Source organism: Ischnura elegans, chromosome 11 (genome assembly GCF_921293095.1).
Source record: "Ischnura elegans chromosome 11, ioIscEleg1.1, whole genome shotgun sequence".
NCBI lineage: Eukaryota > Metazoa > Arthropoda > Insecta > Odonata > Coenagrionidae > Ischnura > Ischnura elegans.
This window is the reverse complement of record NC_060256.1, coordinates 100618322-100638705: the sequence shown is the minus strand read 5'-3', so window position 1 is coordinate 100638705 and position 20384 is coordinate 100618322. Positions and strand designations below refer to the sequence as shown.

The 20384-nt window shown below is 37.7% G+C and overlaps 1 protein-coding gene across 1 annotated transcript; it reads left to right on the top strand.

Annotated features, from left to right (window-relative positions):
• Window positions 1-452: 452 nt before the first annotated feature.
• On the top strand, window positions 453-14560 carry LOC124168206 (NADH dehydrogenase [ubiquinone] 1 alpha subcomplex assembly factor 2). Its single transcript, XM_046546338.1, has 5 exons — window positions 453-564; window positions 670-802; window positions 2697-2786; window positions 12348-12496; window positions 14410-14560. Exons 2-5 carry the CDS (start codon window positions 673-675, stop codon window positions 14473-14475), a joined length of 435 nt encoding a protein of 144 aa, XP_046402294.1. The 5' UTR covers window positions 453-564; window positions 670-672; the 3' UTR covers window positions 14476-14560.
• The last annotated feature ends 5824 nt before the right edge of the window (window positions 14561-20384 follow it).

Genomic DNA, 20384 nt, shown 5'->3' with positions numbered 1-20384 from the left:
TTGTCTGTTAAATAGAAAACAACATTGATATCTTAAGATAGAGTATTCAGTGTTGATATATTCAGTGACAATAGAGGATATGTAGACATATCTATATAAATAATGGAAAAGTTACATAATGGAGGATAGGTTGGCATAGTGTATTCTGAGGTAAAAATCAATATTTGAAGTTCAAGGGCAATGCAAACTTGTAGTTGCTAACGGCTTCCGGGTGCAGCTGCGTGTTGCGCTTTGTCGTGCAAACTTTCGCGACCGTTGCAGGGCGCATCATCAGGCGATGAATGAAATTACGGAATTTGTAGTTTTTTATGCCACCAGGATCTAAAATTATACCGCTGTTAATATTTTTATCTTTATTATATATCAAGTACTTATTTAATATTGGCAATTGAAGAGGGACGGATTGAATCGTAACAGGTGTCGTTTGAAAAGCCGCCCATTGTTAGCAGAAAAAGGCTGACAGGCGAACAACGACTGACAATCGAAATCGTCAAAATTACGAATGTCAGAAACAAGGCCCTTGGTCAGAAACAAGGACGTTATACGTGAATAAGTTATTTTCAGGTATTCTGTTGCTAACGTTTCTTAATTTTGGTATAAATAGGTATTAAGTTACATAGCTATCTGATGAATATACCCTGTTCTGTGATTTTAATTGGTTCGCTTTAGGAAATGTCTGGTTCACGCAGTATAATTGGGACTATAGTAAAAAATTTCATCCAGTCGTTTAAACCGAGGCAGCTGAAAGGAAATTTTGCCGGAAAGGATTATTTCGGCAACAAGTATTACGAAATCCCTGCAGGTAAAAATTCAATATTTTTTCTATTTAGCCATTTACAAGGTCAACTTTTGTTATCCATGCAGTGAACCATGGAGTCCATCAAGACGGAGACCAGGAAATTATTTTAGTGTTTACTAATTAAAACTCAACTCCCAATAATTATGGGAGAGGTTTCACCAAGTTCCAGTCTTGCCTAGAATTTTCCCGAAAACTTATTTTTCGTGGTTTGTTGGATATCTCTTACATTGCATTGTAACCTTAAAACAACCATCAGCAGCAGCTTTCGCATGTAACTTCTTTGCTTTCACTTACAAATAAAAGTTGTCTATCACAAATAAGGCTCAGAAAGAGCATAGCTGTGGGAGTGTTGGGATACTAAACTTGGTCTTCGCTGGGTGTAAATATGGATTGTGCAGATTTATTTCATGGTGTGCATTTAGAATGAAAAATCACAATTAGAAACAGGGGTATTTACGCGGCACGTGAGACTGCGGTTAAGCGTCAATTACACATTCTATTGATAAAGCCGAGCATTGTTCGCTCATGGTGTTTCTGGGATGCCTAACCAATTTCACCTTCAATTATGTATTCCAAGAGAAACATATGGACTTCATGGGGCGCTTTTGGTTCCCTTTCTTAACATGTTGAAGGATTTAAATTTGGGCTCTAATAAGTACAAATGACTTGATTTTCCTACTAATGACGTTCATCTAAGTTCAGAATCATCATTCCAACTATGCAAATGCACTGTATAATGCATAAGAATTTGTTGGTGTGGAAAGAGCTTTGCCAGTTGTGGCAGTTGTCTTTGGCTAAAGCTTTTTGGTTCTTGGAATGAACTTATAAAATCTTATTTCAAACTGAAGAGTGAAGGTTAAAGTGAAGAGTGAATACCAACACTTCTTTCGTGGGTCTCAATGAGTACCCAGGGGATAATCCTAGAACATTCTTTTTATTTATTTATTACTTTGCCAGTGAAAACAGCTCCATTGGCCTTTTACATCGGGGTTTATAAATTAACTGTCTAACGTACACGAACATTCAAGCCCTGGATAGTGGCAACCTACCCTGCTGGACTCGAACTCTTGACCTCTGGTGTGGCAGGCAAGGACTTGACCGAACTGCCTCCGAGGCGATGTGATATCAAAACAGCCTGCTAATTGGAATTCGTATGAAGTTGGTCACTACACTTACAGCCATTTTGATAACTGTTGTGCAGCATGTAATTATTCTTGTAAGAAAGTAAACCACAGGTAACATTGGGTTAATATGAAGAGTACCAAGACAGTTCTTTATTGGGTCTCATCGAATAACAAGAGGTTAATCTTAGAACATTCTCTTTACTTATTGCTGTACCACCAAAAACAGCTCCATTAGCCTAGTTTACTGTGGTACTCACTCTTTAGTTTATGATCTAAATGTGCATGAATGAGGTTTATCTACATATTTCCGAGGTATAATCACATGACTAGATTAATCATGTTTTTTTCAATTGTCCACTTTTGTGTATAATTTCTAATAAAATTGGGCCCTTGCCCATAATAAATGATAATAATTATGAAAAAGTGAAACTACTATAAAAGCCAAGACAAATAAACACATAATCACAAATGACCGATTAAATATTAATTATATAAACATCCAATATCCATACAGTCCATTTGTGCCCTCAGGTAAAATCAAACAAAGAGTTAATCATGTCTTGCTTGGAAAGCTGCCTTCAAAGAAAATTTTCTTGTATTAATCAATTTTTGGTACGTACAGGAAACTGTTTTTTAAAAGAAATATTTGTCTTTCATTATTATTGTAATGGATTGGAATGTAAATGTGAGAGTAAATTTATTCTATGAATTCTAATGTATCTGAATTTATCTGAGGTTATGAAAATAAATTCTATTCCATTTGTGATTTTCAGATCCACAGAGAGGCCGAAGAAAGCCTTCCAGATGGTTTGAACCCCTCGATAAGGAAGAGTATTGTCAAGAATTACCAGCTGAGTGGGAAGGTGATTATAGCATATGAATTATTTGTATGCCATTTATATTTCTCTCAATGGATCACTTTCTGCTGCTTTTCAAAACGTGTGTGCAATAAGGTGGTTTCAATGGTGTACAGGGAAATACACATTTCGTAATATCTTCCAAAGGTTAACCATAAAAAAATAATAATTGGTCAAAAAATGAGACAGGAAAAGTTTCAGCTCAACATCACAATGTTTTAACCCATTCTTCTATGAGATTTAACCTCTTCCCTACGCAGGGCGTGATTTCACGGCCTGAATTTTCTGATGCTAAAGAAGGAAGGCCGGATTTTCACGGCTTGAATTTTTCGAAGCAAAAGGCCAAAAACTGTGTTTTCACGGTTTCGTGGTCAAGCATGCCAAGTAGGTCCCAACCGCCATTAGGGTCCCTCGGCGCGAGAGGTCTGACCCTTTCCTATTGTCCGTGTGGGGATTACCTCGGCCCATTCCGTCTCTCAGTGTCCCACTCAAGGAAGGTGCTCATGGTCCCTTATTTGTTTATGAGTTAAAATAGCTAAAAACGTTCATGTTGCATTTATTGAAAATCAATGCGAGGAATTACATTCTGTATGTTCTGCTGATTGGTTACAAATTTTAAACGGAATTCTAGCGTTCATATTAACGGAGTTGATCATCACCTAGAACAATTTTTGGAGATGCTAAGGTTAGATGTTTAATTGTTATTTTTATAACTTACTAGCAAGTTTATAGGAGCGATATTGTAATGATTTACATCTAAAAATATACGTTACTATGTTAGCTACATTCTAAGTGTACATTTGCGGTGAAATTCGATAGAATATCCAATTTAACTTCTATGAAAAAAAGCCCTCGTAATGTAATAAAATATGATTCTCTCAGTTCTTTGTCGTGAGCCAAAATTACAGCGACTATTTTTAATAACCTCTTACCAACCTTTGAATACAAAGGTATTCTAAACGAATTTCGCTATAAATACTGATTAATGCATATCCTAAAAATTCGTAAATTTAATGTACCAATAGGGAATGTTTTACGTAGACACATGTTGTGAGAAGCATTCCATACCATTGCAGGAATAAGAACTGCTCTACACAGGTAATTACTCTCATATCTTGGTTCTCTGGTCAGGATCCATTAAGGTGGTCTGCCCTGTGCACCTCACGGGCTTATTTCGGGACACATTAGCACATTAATGTTTTCTTGGAAAAACTTATTATCCTCCAACTGGCACACCTATGAGTATATTGGTGTAAGTATTCTCCTACTGAAATATGTACGTGGAAGATGATAACCTCACTCTTCTCGGAAAAGCTCATTTGGCTATGATATAGTGCCGTTTTACTGAAAACCCTAAAAATAACCGTAGAACTTCGTTTAAAAGTTCCACAGGCATTGCAAAATGAAAGGAATACATTTATGAACTGACATTTAATGCAACAGTAACAATTAAAAAAATTAAAATTGCACTGGTAACAATAAACTGACCGCAAAAGTACGCCGGGATGGGCTGCCTTCGGGGAAAAGGGTCGAGGATTATATTTGCCCAGTTGCCGAGGAAAGGGGCCGGGACCCCGCTCGGAAAGGTCATTAAGGGGAGCAAGCCACTACCTGGATAGTCCCAAGCTGAGAAAAAACTCCGTACGGGGCGAAAAAGAAATTCTCAAACCCTTCGTAGAGCCAAAAGCAACTTACTGTGAAGGAGCTCGGCGCGAAAAGGTTAAGTTTGAAAGAATATGATTTTAAGCAAAAAATTGCATTTTTTTGTATGAAATTAATAATAACTATATATAATAAGGTAATTTATTAAACTGACATTGGTTTTTGCAAAACATAACACAAGCCAGATAATAACAATAGAAAAAAATTTGACACTTTATGTATTTTTTAATGTTATACATTGTATGATTGATGACAATAGCAGTAGAATTACAAACTGTTATTATCTCTCATTTTTCGAAAAATAGGAGGATAATACATATAATTTGTGCCTACTTATGAATGTGCCATAGGTAGTTGGCTCTTGGCTAGATGTAACCCTTAAAGTAATAAAAGATAAGAACACTCATTATGATAATTCCATTGTGAGTGTTAGAATATAATTCCCATTTGTTTCCTACATCCAGAGAGGGTGTGAAAATTTAGATAATTATTTCAATATCTTAGCATATTCTCCACTTTCCCTTTCAATTCCAGCCTTAAAAGTAGAGTACATCAATATATATGGTGAAAAAAATCATAAAATTAGTTTTGAAGCCACAACCAGCCATAGGAGCAACAATGCCTTTATTTATGAGGACCTTTGGGTGATACATTATTGAAAAGTGATGATGCCCATTACATGTCCGACGACGTCAGCTCTCAGAATTGATATTCTTGTACAAATTATGCAATAACTTCATTAACTGTCCACCATTATTGGAATTAATACCTTTTAACACCACATACCCATCCACCAGGAGTACTAAGTTATTCCTCATAAAATTCTGCAGTAGAAATTTCACTTTCCATTCCCCAATAATAAGGATGCTTTGGTTGTACAATACTATTATAACTAATGTTGATATACATAATGATACCGTTACTGTTTTTAAGAATAAGTGTGCAGAAATATTATTGTGAGGATGAACCTATGTACTTTCTTTATGTTTACGAAATTTTGTATTTTGGCGTACATGATGATACGGTTTTTTAAGATGAAGCATGTGGAAATCTTTTTTGCAAGACTGAACCAATGAACCTACTGTATTGTTGTTCAAAGTATACCGGAACTAGCCGCGGTGATAACTTTTACGGGAGTCACCCGCAATGCACAATGGTTCGAAAGATCCACAGAGAAAAAATCATTCGCCTTGACCGGGATTCGAACCCGGATCCCCCGATTTCCGGTCGAGTGCTTTAGCCAGTTAAGCTACCGAGGTGTCATTCTTCCCTGTGGATATAGGCGTCATTCTTCCCTGTCCGGTAGTGTCCGAAAAATATCCACTGGGAAGAATGACGCCTCGGTAGCTTAACTGGCTAAAGCACTCGACCGGAAATCGGGGGATCCGGGTTCGAATCCCGGTCAAGGAGAATGATTTTTTCTCTGTGGATCTTTCGCATTACTGTATTGTTATATATGTATTTGAATGTTGACAAACATAATGATACCATTACTGTTTTTATGAATGAGGTGTAGGAAATATTACAGTTAGAATGAACCAATATACCTGCTATATGTTTATATATTTGAATGTAGACATTCAATGATACCATTATATGTACTGTTTTTAACATTGAAGTGTACGGAAATATTAATGTAAGAATGAACCAATGTAATTACTTTATTTTTATATATTTATCTTTATTTTGTGCAATTTTGTAAAATGGGCCTTTGCCCGTAATAAATATTATTATAATTATTATTATATAAAATTCAGAATAGAACATAGACTATAGAAATGGCATCTGAAGCAAATTATAGTGGCTCATTACACAACCCACACAGCACAAAGTGAATAATATGCACATAATACTTAAGTAACTATCATGTGCACTGTTGTCGTTGCCGTAGTTATTCTGTCAGTGTAGTACATATTGTACCTGACACAGCTTGCACTCCACCTCCGTGCATGGAAGTTGATGCAACATATCAAACAGCCTGAAGAAATGCAGCAAAGTTACCTTTTCCCACGTGGAGCATACTTAAGCCAAGTCTTTAATATGAATCAGTTCCTTTCAAATCTTTGCTGCAATATTCCATAGTGATGAGTATATGCATAAAAGATTTCACACATTTGGGTAGTAGAGGTAGGATTTCATGTATGTAAACCAATATACCTACCAGAAAATAAAATAATATGTAATGGGCAAGAAATATGAAGGAAAGGTGACATCCGGTAAAACATTCTCTGGTGAGGGTATGTTAATAGTTTCCCTTAACCTCCACTTCTTGCCCACATTATAGAAATGAATTACAACGGAATGCCTACAGTCCAGCTGTCAAGAGTTGTCCGATGACAGGCAGAAGGGTCTAGTTTGGGGAAGGGGGCAAGCATAGAAAGGGAAACGCCCTCATTACGTGTAAACAAAAGGCTTCCGTGAAGAAGGGAGTCAGAAAGGACGACAAGTGTGAAGGAAGGACCCAAAGGGAAAATCCCTTGTTTCAGTGGTGACTCGAAGAAAGGGCTTGTTTTGGTGATTTAGGCTTGTTTCGGTGCTTCATATGCATGCGACAGCGTTGTATGAGTAGGTGAGGGTGTGGAGTGAGTTTGGGGAACAGAGATTGGCTGCAAACCGTGCTGATGCAGGCTTCTCCGCCCCCGCATTTGTGCTGTCATCGGACAGCTCTCGCCGCGTGGACTGTACTTAATGTGTGTAGCTTGAAACCTTTGTAATATATACCCTTGGTTTTCCTCCCACTTTCCGAGAGTTTCACCAGGAACCCCAAATCACAACAGTTGAAAGAAAAGATAAGAGGACAGGGGTCACAAATTCACTCCATTACAGCATCTTGAACAGGTTGTGCATCATTACATTCTAAAAATGCCATAGGTACCTTTAGTGAAATATGGTAACATATAAAGCTAATGAGTACCTGGTGTTAGTTTCACCAAAACATGAGGAAAGTTATTCAAGTTTGCATAGTCTTGTCACCAAGTCAATCATAACTATCATTCGAATGATTGCAATGAAGATAGCATTGGCAGGAAATACACAATGAAAAAAAAGAGTTATCAGAGTATTTCTTCAGGAAATGAAACTTGAGTTCTTTTAAACAGATGGAAGCTATTTATTATGAGATATCGAGGAAATATATGTGTAAGGAAGCTAATGATACAGATATCGATGGCTAAGTTCTAACAGCACGTATCTCAAAATTTGGCCGGTTCGACATAGGTATCTTAAACAAAGTGTAATAACATTAAAAAATGAAATTCAAGCAAAAAACAATTCTTTGTTGGCAAATTTATTCTTCGTTTTCAGTTGTTTGAATTTTTGGTTTTTAATTTTAGCGTACAATTAGAAAAAATTAAGGATTTTTTTGCCTTCCTGAAAAGTTGCTATTTTTGAGTTACGTGTTGTTAGAACTTAGCTATCGATATACTCAATGTATTTTCAGCAGACACTTTCAATCCAAAAATATGGTCATATCTCTAATAGGCAGCTAGGAAACAAGGCAGTTATTGTGACTTCTTGGGGTTTTTAGAAAGCTTCTCTTTTCTCCCACTCTTATGAGGACTTCTTGATTACTTTATCAGTCAATCCATTCAACATTCTTTGGTAGCAGCCCTTTAATATGCTTTCACTCTTGACTTCTCTCTACCTGTCAACGTCCAAGCCTTGCACCCATGGGTGAACATGATCCATATGTGGCATCTGATGAGTAATGCAATCTTAGAAGATTTAATCCGAAGGCTAAATTGCTGGGAGTGAAAGTTTTCGGTATTGTTATGGTTACTACGTTTTCAATAACATATGTCTTGTAGTTCAAATGAAGGCAATTTGCCTTTTATGGGGAATTTTACTCTCATAGTATCCATTCCGCCTCATCCATATTGCCAAACATAAGGCCTGATGTTGTCCCCTTTTTAAAAAAATTAAACATAATACCTGTGCCAGCTGTTACATTTTTTATATATACAAATAGAAACTTTTCTGATCATGTTAGAAACAATTATGTTCATGAATATTCAACAAAGCTGAGGGATCAGCTGCATATTTCTTACGTAAATGGAAGGAGTCCAGGCACTGGACCACATTATTTATGGCCCTGAAGTGTAACAAAATCTCAATAAAGCTTTAAACTCATAAAAATATGTCTTCATTTAAGAGGATTTGTCTTGAGTTTGAAATCGAAAATATTTGACCCAATTGATGAGTGATTTAGTGATGCCTGATGTGTGGTATGTGTCTTATCAAAATACATATATCTAAATATCCAAGTACACATTAAATACCCAAAGAATGCATCTTATTATAATATTGTTTGTTTTTATTCTTACATTTTATCACGTATTATGATACTCGCTTTCTTGTTTGTCCTTCTGGGAAAAATCTTGCAACTCAAATTTTGACCACTTCTTGATTAACTGGAGCTGAAATTTTCAGGATAGCTCATAATTGGATGACAATGCAATGCTCTATCACTTTTACCACGATTAGAATAGTACATACCTCGAGTAACATTTAGAAGTAAAAATTAGATATGTAGTTTTAAAAATAGCCACTTAAATCCAATGAATGGAGGTGCTGCAATCACAGTAGGTGAAAAAGTATCTGTTTGTTAAGCGTTAAGTACCTGTATATTTTTCTATTGTTTATCTTCAACAAGAGCCTGTGATTTTCCATTCCTTTTATGATTTGCTCTGGAAATTGGATATTGCTACGGGGAATTTTCGACTTCGCACATAACTTCTGCCATCTCTATGTCCCAGTCAATGATTGAATAAACTAAAATTTTCCACAAAACCATTTCAAATTGGAGGAAGAAGTTAACAAATTGAATTTAGAGATGAAAAGATTTTTAAGAAACGGGAAAGTGAAGGACTGCATAATAATACAGCTTGTTAAGGCATCAATTTCTATACATCAGACAAGGAAGGTTGGCAAGATAAAACAGTTTAATTAGAATCCATGATGAAACTCTTGATGGCTCTTCATGAAACTTTAACATTAGTTCTTGAGATCTCTTGCCGATTTAGAATGTGAATCCAGAAATAAATAGGTACCTAAAATGGTTGAAGTGCAGAATTAAAAGTGAAGTGAAAGAATGTAAAGAGAAAGTGAAGGCAGCAGAATGATACTGTCTGTTAAGGTATCAGGACAAGACAGGTTGGCAAGAAATAAGAAAATTTTATTAGATTGGCGCTTTCGGACCGATATGTTTTAATTAATTTTAACATAGCAAATACGGGGCCTGATAATTTTTTACAGGATATCCATTACGATGCTCGTGATGGAATTGTTGCATTAGCTCTTTATTTCTCTTGTCAATTAAAAATAAAAGAAATTATAAAAAATGTTACAGTCAGATAAATGATGAATGAAAGTGAACCGAAATCTATCCATTTTTAAAGGTAAATGGAAACAAATGTTCTCTCACGATGACTGCTAATTTTCGGGTTCTCCAGCCGCGTCTGTCGTTTATGGTTGACAACAGTTTCAGAAGCCATCCTGCTTTCGCCTTCAGGTTGAAGGTGAGAAGTTTTCATTTTTTGCCATCTTATATAGCACTGGCCGATCTCCTCCTGTGCGCTGATTGGTCAGAAATGTTCTTTTACTTGGTTCTAAAAATGAAGTGAACAGAAGTAAATGGAGAAATTATGACTATAATTATTATTTAAAGTGCTTGTATCATTTAAAGGCAATCCTTTCTTGCCAACCAAGTAGGCTCTGGCATTTTGTTTTGAGTAGCTTTGAAAACTTTTCTTGCTGCTTGAAATTATAATAATCGTTATCGCTGTCTGGTATAAAATACAATATTTGAGATAACCACTTTGTGGTTGTACTTAAAAGTAAAATCGATTGTAATAACCACTTTGTGGTTGTACTTAAAAGTTAAATCGATTGTAAATTCCTCTCCAACAAAACTAAAAAGTCTAAAATAATATTGACTGATAAAAATTGCATTTTTATAAAAACCTCATTTTCTTAAAAAGAAGAGTATGACTCCCTATGCCTTAAATTGTTGAAAATTTCAAACATGATCAAGGGGAAAGTAAAATAAGTTTTAGAAGAACATTTCAGATAACAAAAATGGAAAACGCGGTGTACATATGAGATTATAAAAAATATAACTGCTGGTCTATATTGTAATCCATCTTGTCGGGTTTTGGGGGTGGGGGAGGATTCTTTGGAGGGTTCGCTCAAGGCGAGCGGGTCGTGGTTCAGGAGTTAGGGGAGGTGGGGGAAACAAAAAGGGAAAAGTAGGTGTGGGGTGGGTTTCAATCGTTGAATGGAGGCTGGTGTGCACGAAATAACGAAGGCTTACATGGCAATTTACAATTTCAACAAAACTTTTAATACACAATTTAACTTTGAAATGAACAACAAAACACATAAATGGATTATTCTTCTGCATAAAAAAATAAAACTACTGCTACTGGCCAGTTAAATACTAAATGACAACAATTATCAAACAATAAAAGAAAAGACACTCTGTTTTTAACAAATGTTGGTGTAAATGAAAGAAAACGGAATAGTTCATGGAGATGGCTTCCTTGGCTGGCTCCGGTCAACGTTGCTGCATCTTCTCTCGCTGTGGGATGAGAGAATCTCTTCACTGGGCATCGTGGAGTGACGTTTTTCTATTTTGCGTGCTGGAAATCTCCCTCTCGCCTCATCTTTCCTTGCTACCGCTGTAATTAAATTCTAAGTCAACTTCCACGTCTCGCTGCGTCTCTCTCACTCTCATCCACAGGTTTACGGGAATGCCTCAGATGACCGCCAGAGCCTCCAGCTGCATCTCCATGCCGAATAGTCTCCTTTTCGCCGGCTGTACTCAGCTTTTATAGCCCCATGGGCCACTTTCTTGGGGTTGGGGTAAGGAGGAGAGATTCCGGATGGCAGGTTCTTCGACTCTTCAATAGGGGAGGGGGGTTTTTTGCCAAAGTTTGTGGAGGGTGGGGTTAGCGGGTTACATCACCTTCCGTTTGCTATGTGCAGGTGTTCTCTCGCTGTGGGGTGGGGTAAACTTACTGCTAGTCACATACACATAGGAAATTTCCGCTCTCGAACTAGGCGGAAGAGGGGGGGGGGGATGGAAAAATACGGCACCTGGGTCATTCACGCTTCACTTCACATGCACACGCACACATTCACACAAAATTACATAAGCCTTCCCTACCGCGTAAACGCCGATTTAGACGCCCATGAACCGCACCAAGCAGCATCGGTTACAATATATATCAGATTTCTCTCTTAGAAAAAGCAAATGTAATCTTACATGTGCACCACCTCTTTTGTTTTTAATATCTGAAATGTTCATCTAAAACTTATTATACTTTCTCCTTAAAGATATTTGAAATTTTCAATAATTTAAGGGGCTGTAGGGAATTATTTTCTCTTTTTTAAGAAAATGTGGCTTTTATAAAAATTTAATTTTTATGGTATGGTACATATTTGGAGGAGGCGACCGACAGCTGAAGTCATTTGCACCATGAGGGAAGGGTATGGAAGGAAGGATGGAGAGATACCCGGCGTCGGCATTAGCCTGCTCTTAACCAAAGGTACCAAGGGAAACACGGTTTTACGTCCCATCCAATGGGCGGAGTGTTGCGCTTGAAATGTTCTCCGCACTACACTCAAGCAGGGATCTGGCAGTCTCTGAAAATTCTCTGCCACTGCCGGGATTTAAATCTGAGCCCACCAGCCGGGAAGCCAAAACACTAGCCACCACACCAACTCGATCCCCTTGATTTTTATCCTTTAATATTATTTTTGTATTGATGTTTTACATCCAATGTAACATGTTACAACTTGATCACTGGGCAAATAAAACAATTCTTTTTATTCACTTATAATTAGGTAAAATAGTAGAAATGGTAAAATTTAATTTGAAATATATTCCTCTTTGTGATCTTTTAGCGTGGCTGAGGGGGAGACGGGATTTTGCACCAACTGAAGAGGAGCTCCAGAAAAATCTGGAGTTGATGAGAATGAAGAAACAGAATGCTTTGCTTATTGCTCAGGAGCAAGCTGCTGCCACGGACAAACTTGATAAAACTGAAACATTGGTAAGGCACTGACTGTAGTGTTAATTTATTTTAATACCTTGAAGCTAGTGCTTGTTATGCTGTACCTTAATGGAAAATTATGTACTTAAAAATAGGGGATTCCATTAATTAGTGATGTTATGTTCTAGTAGTGTCCATTATGCGTCATGATTTGTTTTTGCAAGTATGCTATGGAGGATCCAACACTCCACAGTCCAATAGCTCCCTTACACCCCCCAAAACCTTCTGACTACACTCCTCATGATAGATGACTCCTGCCTATATTTTTCTTGCCTACCAAATGTGGCCGCTCATCCATTTCGACTGATCTTTTTATTATGATAGCACTTTCATATCAATTTATTATATCACTTTTGCAAGCCTCTCGTATCTATTTTGAATAGACCCCCCCACAAATATGTTACAGGGCCTCTGTGAGAAAGAATACCTTGCACTAATTTCCAAACATTTTTTTACAAGTCCTCATGTTTCAATGCATCACACCATCATCAGACTACCTTATCTGCAAATCAATATGGGATATATGCACATATATGACATGGGTAAGCCGAGTGGTCAGGGAGAGTTAGAAGAAAGGATGAGGGAAGGGTTATGACTTATACCCTTTTCCTGAATATCCCTCCGTTAATCCCATTCATAATTCTCCTCAAACCAACGAAAAAATGGACAGTCATATGCCCTTTCCTCATTCTAGACCCATTCTCAATGCAAAACATTCCCAGCCCTTCCCCCATATAGCTCTCCCCAACCAATCAGCTTACCCAGAATATATATTCTGTGTTGTTGGACTGATAATGCTGTAGAGACCTACAAGCAAAAACGAACTCTGTGGCCACCTCTGTGAGAAATATAGATATCCCATATGTTCCCTACTGTATGTCATGAATATTTCCGAAGGTTTTTGACTGCCTGTGAGAATGATTGCCAGCAAACTGAGGAACTGCATTGCGGTCCATTTGCAGAATAGCACTCACCCTAGGGCTAACCTTTTTACAGGCCTGCTGTTGCCCCATGTTTCTTTCTGAAGGGGTTCCTTTCATACTGCCGGCTAGAAATAGGGAGGCCGGGTGAAACAAATGAACTTTTATGGAACGCCACCTCATTAATCCAGTTGTCTCCCAACACAAACTCAGATGGCCAAGTGCCATGAGCAGTGAGATTTCAGGTTTTGCAGTAGCTTGCAGGCCTCTACAAGATAGTCTTGTTGATTCTGCAGTGCAGCGAAACATGTGGACTCATAAAAACATCTTAATATTTGGTAATTAGGGCAAAGTATATTGTATGTCCTTGCAATGGAATTCCAAAAAAGCATTGAACTTTACCATTCATCTCATGTTCATGTGCCTTAAACAGCTCCTCCCCTCTTCCAGGCCCCCATATTTACAAATTATGAAAGAACCAACCTTACACATTACAAAAATAGAATAATTTCATTTCCTGCAGCTACGTTAACTGCATATAGTAAGAAACTGGGAATGAATAAATAGTTGTGTTTTAGTTGGTGCAGCCCCTTTGGTGAGAATCACACTTGAAGCAATTGTATGCTACTTCGCAGAGTGGAGAGTCTCATTGCTGGTGAGGTGATAACTCTAGGGGGTGGGGATCTCGGTACACATAATCAGGAGATAGTGCAGGCAAAAAAATGGTCCTTTTTGGACTGTAGTTGAAAATATGAAAATTTGGAATGAGATATCTAAGCAAAGGCTCATTATGTATGTGGAAACGTTGACAACTTTGCGAATGTGTTAGTTTGCGTCTTAAGTTATGGTTGGTACTGAGAATATTTTAACCATTTAGCAAGGTTAATTACATTCAGTGCCATAAATGTTATTTTAATTTTTCATGTTGAACTCTTTAATGCCTGCATGATTTATGAACTCACGGTGTACTCATGAAGTAAATATTTGTTACAGAGTCGGCCAACTGTTCCATTCCCTAAGTATGGCGAATATGAAAATTACCCTGGGGAAAAAACGTGATGGCAAGCTCCATGGGATTAAGATGTATAAAAATGTAAATAGCTTGTTTTTTTATTATTAAAGTTTATTTGTTTCAATTCCAGAATTGGCTCATCCATTCATTTTTCAAATTGTTTATTGTGATGGTTTGAAATAGAAAGGAATTTTTATTTTTGCTTTGAATTCGATTGCTACTTCTCATACTACTTGCAATGAAAAACTCCCAGGCTTAGCCCTATTGCAGATACCTATGTTGATGACAGAACTGACCCCTATGAGTGGGTCATCATAGCTTCTCCACCTCGCACATGTCTCATCGATCATTATCAACACCATTGAGTGGTTCTTTACTTCTTGCGGATGGTAACGATGGAATTTTCTTATTTCGAACATGGTGAGAGGACAGAAGCTCTTCTTCATGTGTATTAGCATGGAAGCTTTATCAAGCAGTACAACAACACATTTCATTACAGCTGAGTTAACATTTACTTTAGGGTCATTCCATGTCAAATCAACCAGGGTCCTATGTCAACCATCTCAGATTTTAATTATTTTTTCCCTGAGGTTAGTTTCAACCTTAGTTGGGAGAAATGCAAAATATTTAAGACCCATTGCAAGTGGGATTGGGTTGGTGTGGTGGCTTCCCATCCTGTTGGCTCTGGTTCGAATCCCGGCGGTGGCAGAGAATTTTCAGAGACCACCCGATTCCCGCTTGAATGTTGTGTGGAGGACATTTGAAGGACAACACTCCGTCCGTCAGATGGGACATTAATCTGTGGTCCCCTTGGCGCCTTTTCTTAAGAGAAGGCTAATGCCGATGCCGGTATTCTCTCCACCCTTCCCTCTTGGCAAAAATGACCTAAGCTGTCAGTCACCTCCTCAAAATACCTCTACCACCCATTGCAAGTAATTACCAAGATAAAATAATCCTAGACATTCCATTAAATAATAACTGTAGTACTGTGATGTGGAAGGCAAGGGGAAACCACATTATTATCCTGAGGAGTCACAGCTACTCCATTCGTTTTACATAATAACATGATGGAATTCTCTCAAGTAAAATATTCCGGAGGTAACCTAGTCCCCCATTCGCATCATCTGGCAGAGGCTACTCCTGAGTGTATATCAGTGAAAATTGATAGAATGTTAAGGACAGAGAAATGGAATGTCAGATTGTATCGCACCTGTGGTAGGCTGGAGAACTTGAAGGTGGAAATGAGAAGAATGAATCTCAATGTATAAGGAAACAGCAAAATGAAAAGGCCTGACAAAGGGGACTTATGGAAAGGAAGCTACTGAATAATATGCACAGGCAGGGGCACAGCTAGGAATTACAGCTGGGAGGGTTTAGGTGCAACTAATAACAGGGTGTGTGGGGGTATGGAATACCTACCAGGATAAGTGGTAGGTGCGAGATTGATGAATTACGGAATTGTAAAGATAAATGGTGAGTTTTATGGCATTCTGAGGGATATTTTAGTAATCCTTACACCATATTCTATTAGTAATATCAATCCAATTAAAAATTTATCTGAGCTCTGGGGGGGGGGGGGTTTTATTGCAAAATGGTAATGCTGGGGTGAGAACAATGATTGGAAAGTGTGTCCAAATGCATGTGAAGAGCTACCTGCAGTTTAATCAGTGGATAGTAATGGTGAAGATAGAAACAAAATGAATAGTTAATGTAGTGGTGAAGGTTTGCCTGCCTACATCAGATTAAAAAGATGATAAGGTAGAAGAACATCAAACAGATATCACGCAAGTAATGAAGCTGGTAAGAGGAGTGGAAACTCTTATTTCCTGGGTGACTGGAATACCATCATTGGCGAAGGTCAAGATGGAAGAACAACTGGAAAATATGTATGTATTAGAAAACCAAAATGATAGAGAAGAAAAGTTAAGTTGAATTCCAGTAAGAACACAGGCTAGTGTTACAACAATGTGTTGTCACCAACACATTTTTGAAAATTCCTATGCAAAGAAGACACATGCAAAATGCCAGGAGACCTGAAAAGATTCAGGAACCAGGTGAAGGACTGTAAAAGAGTTCCCAGAATCCCAGAAAGTATCCCAGGGTAGATATCGACAGTGATCATAACTAAGTTAAGATGAAATGCCACTAAAATTGACAGCTATATTGTAAAGAAAAAGCCTTGGATCACACACGGAGTCTTAGATCTTATTGATGAAAGAAGACTGAACTAAGAAAACAGGAAAGACAGGCTAATTACAAAGAATAGAAATGAGAATGGTCGTAGAAGTGAGAAAGGCCAGAGAATCTTGGGTAAAGAATACTTAAAGAAGAGAAAACTCTTGTGCATGGAAAGGTATAGACTGCCTAGGGGATAGTGAGGAATCACATTACAGAAGGGGCATAAGATGCAATACCCTATGGAACAAAAATGGAGAACTAATGAAAACGACCAAGTAAAGAGATGGAAAAAATATGTGGAAGAATTGTACAGCAGCAACATACTAAAAACAAAATCCATCAAGAACAAATGGAAAGAGGATGACATGGAAGCCCCAAACATAAGATCAGAATTTGATGCTGCAGTAAAGGCCTTGAAAGCTGCCTGCAGAGAAAAGGCCTTGGTCCAGCTGTACTTACTTGAAGTGAGATATATTTAACCAATGGAATACCCAAGGACTCCAAAAGGAGCATCATAATCCTGATTTCCAAGAGGAAAAGAGAGAACTGTGAAGATTTTAGGGCCATAAGCCTGAAAAGACATACATTGAAGATACTAACTAGGATCATGTATACAAGAATGGAAGGAAGAGCAGAGTGCTTCGATAAGGACCAATTCAGAGAAAGAAAAAAGGCACAAGGGAAGCAATATTGGCTGTTATGTTGCTCACCGAGAAAGGAACAGTGAAGAGCATTTGAGGACTTAGAGAAGTGTTTAGAACCCTGAAATAGATTAGAGTTCTATAAAATGACAGGTAAATCATCCAAAATTTCACGAAAACCAAATAGTTGTCATACTATCAGAAGCCAGGTGTGAAGAGGCAAGAAATTGGAAAGACAAGGCTGTGCTTTATCTCCCTAAATTTTCAGCACTTACATTGAGAAAGCCATTAATGAAATTTTGCTAGCCTAGTGTATGAATAGCCATGGATAAAAATTAAGCATAGTAAAATTTGCCGAAGACAGCTGTCACAGACAGAGAAGGATTTAAAGGTTCTGGTAAATATGAGTGGGTAAATAACAGCTGAAAATAAGCACGAAGAAAATTGAGATATTAGAATGTAACTGTAGAAGAGATTAAGTAAAGACTAACATTAAAATATGAAGAAAAAAAACTTAATGGGGTGGGTGAATTCTGCATGGGAAGCAGGATGACAAATTGTTGGAAAAGCAAGAGAGAAATTATCAGCAGAATAGTCCAGACAGAGAGGATTCCACGAAAACAAGCCCTGCTTACAGCAGGAAATTCATGAATCAAAGTGGGTGAGCAATATATCACCGCTTGAATTTGGAGTACACGTGTCTACAGAAGTGAGACATGGGCAATGACAGCAGAAGAGTAATCAATAGTGGTGGCTTACAAAATGTGGTGCTACACAAGCATGGTGAGGTGCATCGACCAAGTAGATAACAAGGAAGTCCTCAGGAGAGAAGCCCCAATAATAATAAGAGGAAAAAAACCTAATCAGCAGTATCTCGAGACATGATGGCCTGATAAAGACAATTGGATGTGGAGAATGAAAAAGGAAGACCACCATTAAAACATATGGAACAGGCAAGCGATGTGAAAAAGAAGAAATACATAAACACGAAAAAGTTATCTGACAAGAGTGGAGAGCTGCACAAAATTGATCCATTCTGATAGATCAGGATTTTTATAAGTATCATCATGTAGGTATTACAGAAGATAAATGAGGTGTCGCACCATAGTTAGATACCACCTATTTGCAGTAGATAAAGGAAACTTAAAAGTAGTTTTTCAGAAAACTGAAGGCCCAAATATATCCATGTCCAAGAGAACTACAGATCTCGACAGCCTATGTGAATTGAACATAGATCAGTTGTACCAAGGATTGATTACATGGTGATGACAACTTTTGCATCAAAATCTCATTAATTCGAAATTTAACCATACCATAGTTCAAGGGTAGGCTCTAAGTAAAATACTCATTGAGGTATTACTATCATTACAAATATTTAAGTGTCATAAAATGCAGCACTTAGTGATATGGTCTGCAGTCACTTCTCAAATGGTGTAAGGTGGACAGAACCACTGATAAATATAAAAGTAAAACTCCTTTGCTTCTAAAAATACAGAAGTATCAATAATGCAATGCTTCTCTGGCTCTTAATATCACACAGTACATTACAGTGCCAACAACAGGGCATTCTACCCTACAATGACTATATCAAAAATCATGCACATCAGCCATTAGAATAATAATATAGCATATGGCACTGTCTTTACAGAGTTAACCAATACCAGGGATGAGAGGCAATATAGCCTGCAATGGATTTTCTAGGGGATTGGGTTGCTGTGGTAGTGTTGTCTTCCCACCCTCTGATTAAGCCTGGCACAGAATATTCAGACTGTCCGATCTCCGCTTGAATGTTATGCGGAGGACATTTCAAGTACAACACTCAAGTCTGTCCAATGGGAGATTAAGCCGGATCTCCTTGACATTTTCCCTTTAAGAGCAGGTCGATGAAGATGCTGGGCTTCTCTCCACTCTACCCTGTTGGCGCAAGTGACCTCTGATGTCGTATGGCTCCTCCAAATACCATGAATTATCTAGAGATAAAACACATACCCACAATCCAAAATGCCTTCGCCACTGCAGGAACACTGTACTTTGTTATAAGCAGAAAAGTGCTTCCATGTTCCAGACTGTCCATCATTTGCCAATTGCAAGACTAGACATGGGGTTCCTCTTATACAATAACAGAATTTTAGACAAAAAATCGAGGCAAAGATCTGAAAGACCTGCAAGTTTCCCTTGGGAATACTACTTGCTTCGCAAAGAGCAGAAGTAAGGAACCCAATTAGGAGATTCCAATCAAGTCATTTCTTGCATCAGTTAGTCTGTCCTTAATGCTGACCAGAGTATTTTTCCCCAGCTTAAATATCAAAAGAATCATATCAACATGAATAGCATTTTATAAATGTGTCCACGAATATTCAAGTCTCTTGTAAAATAATGACCCTAGCCAATAACATGACAGTACAATTTTTAAGATTGCAACCCGAAGATGTCCATTTGATCACTTTGCTTTAATTGCTAATCAGGCCCCAATTATACAAAGGCACAGATAAATAGCCTACAGAATACCAATTAATAATAGTACAAAGATAGGGAAATGAGTTCACAAACAAGGAAAAAAAGCTACGCATGAAATAGGTGAACTGAAACTGGAAAAGCCTTGGGTGCATCAATAACCTTATTTACTAGAGACACCTTTAAAGATTTAATGTCAATTATCCAGCACGTAAGAGCAAAGAAATGGAACGTTTAATCACTTCTCACCTACTTAAGGCTAGGGAACTGGAATGCAGAAATGAATCTATGCCTTAGGAATCATCAAAATGAAGTGGTAGACGTAAGGAGTGCAAAAGAAGTTGGTTCTCAAGCTGCACATTAGATGCGATAGCACAGTAAAGGGTTAATCACTGATAACCCATAAAAGATCAGCGTAATTTAAAGTTTATCACTTGTGGTAGTTATCTTTGTTGGTAACATGAAATCGAAACTTGACTGGAAATAACCTGATTTAATCCTATTAGCCCCGACCTTTCATTTTCCTTCACTTCAAATACTACATAAGACGACATGAAATTTGTACCTCATGGGAATGTCAGAAATGGAAGCTCAAGGTAATCATAGAGTTATGACACATAGTACTATGCATTTTTAATTCGCCTAAAACTTGGGACAACTAGGTAGGAGGATAGAGGAAAAAA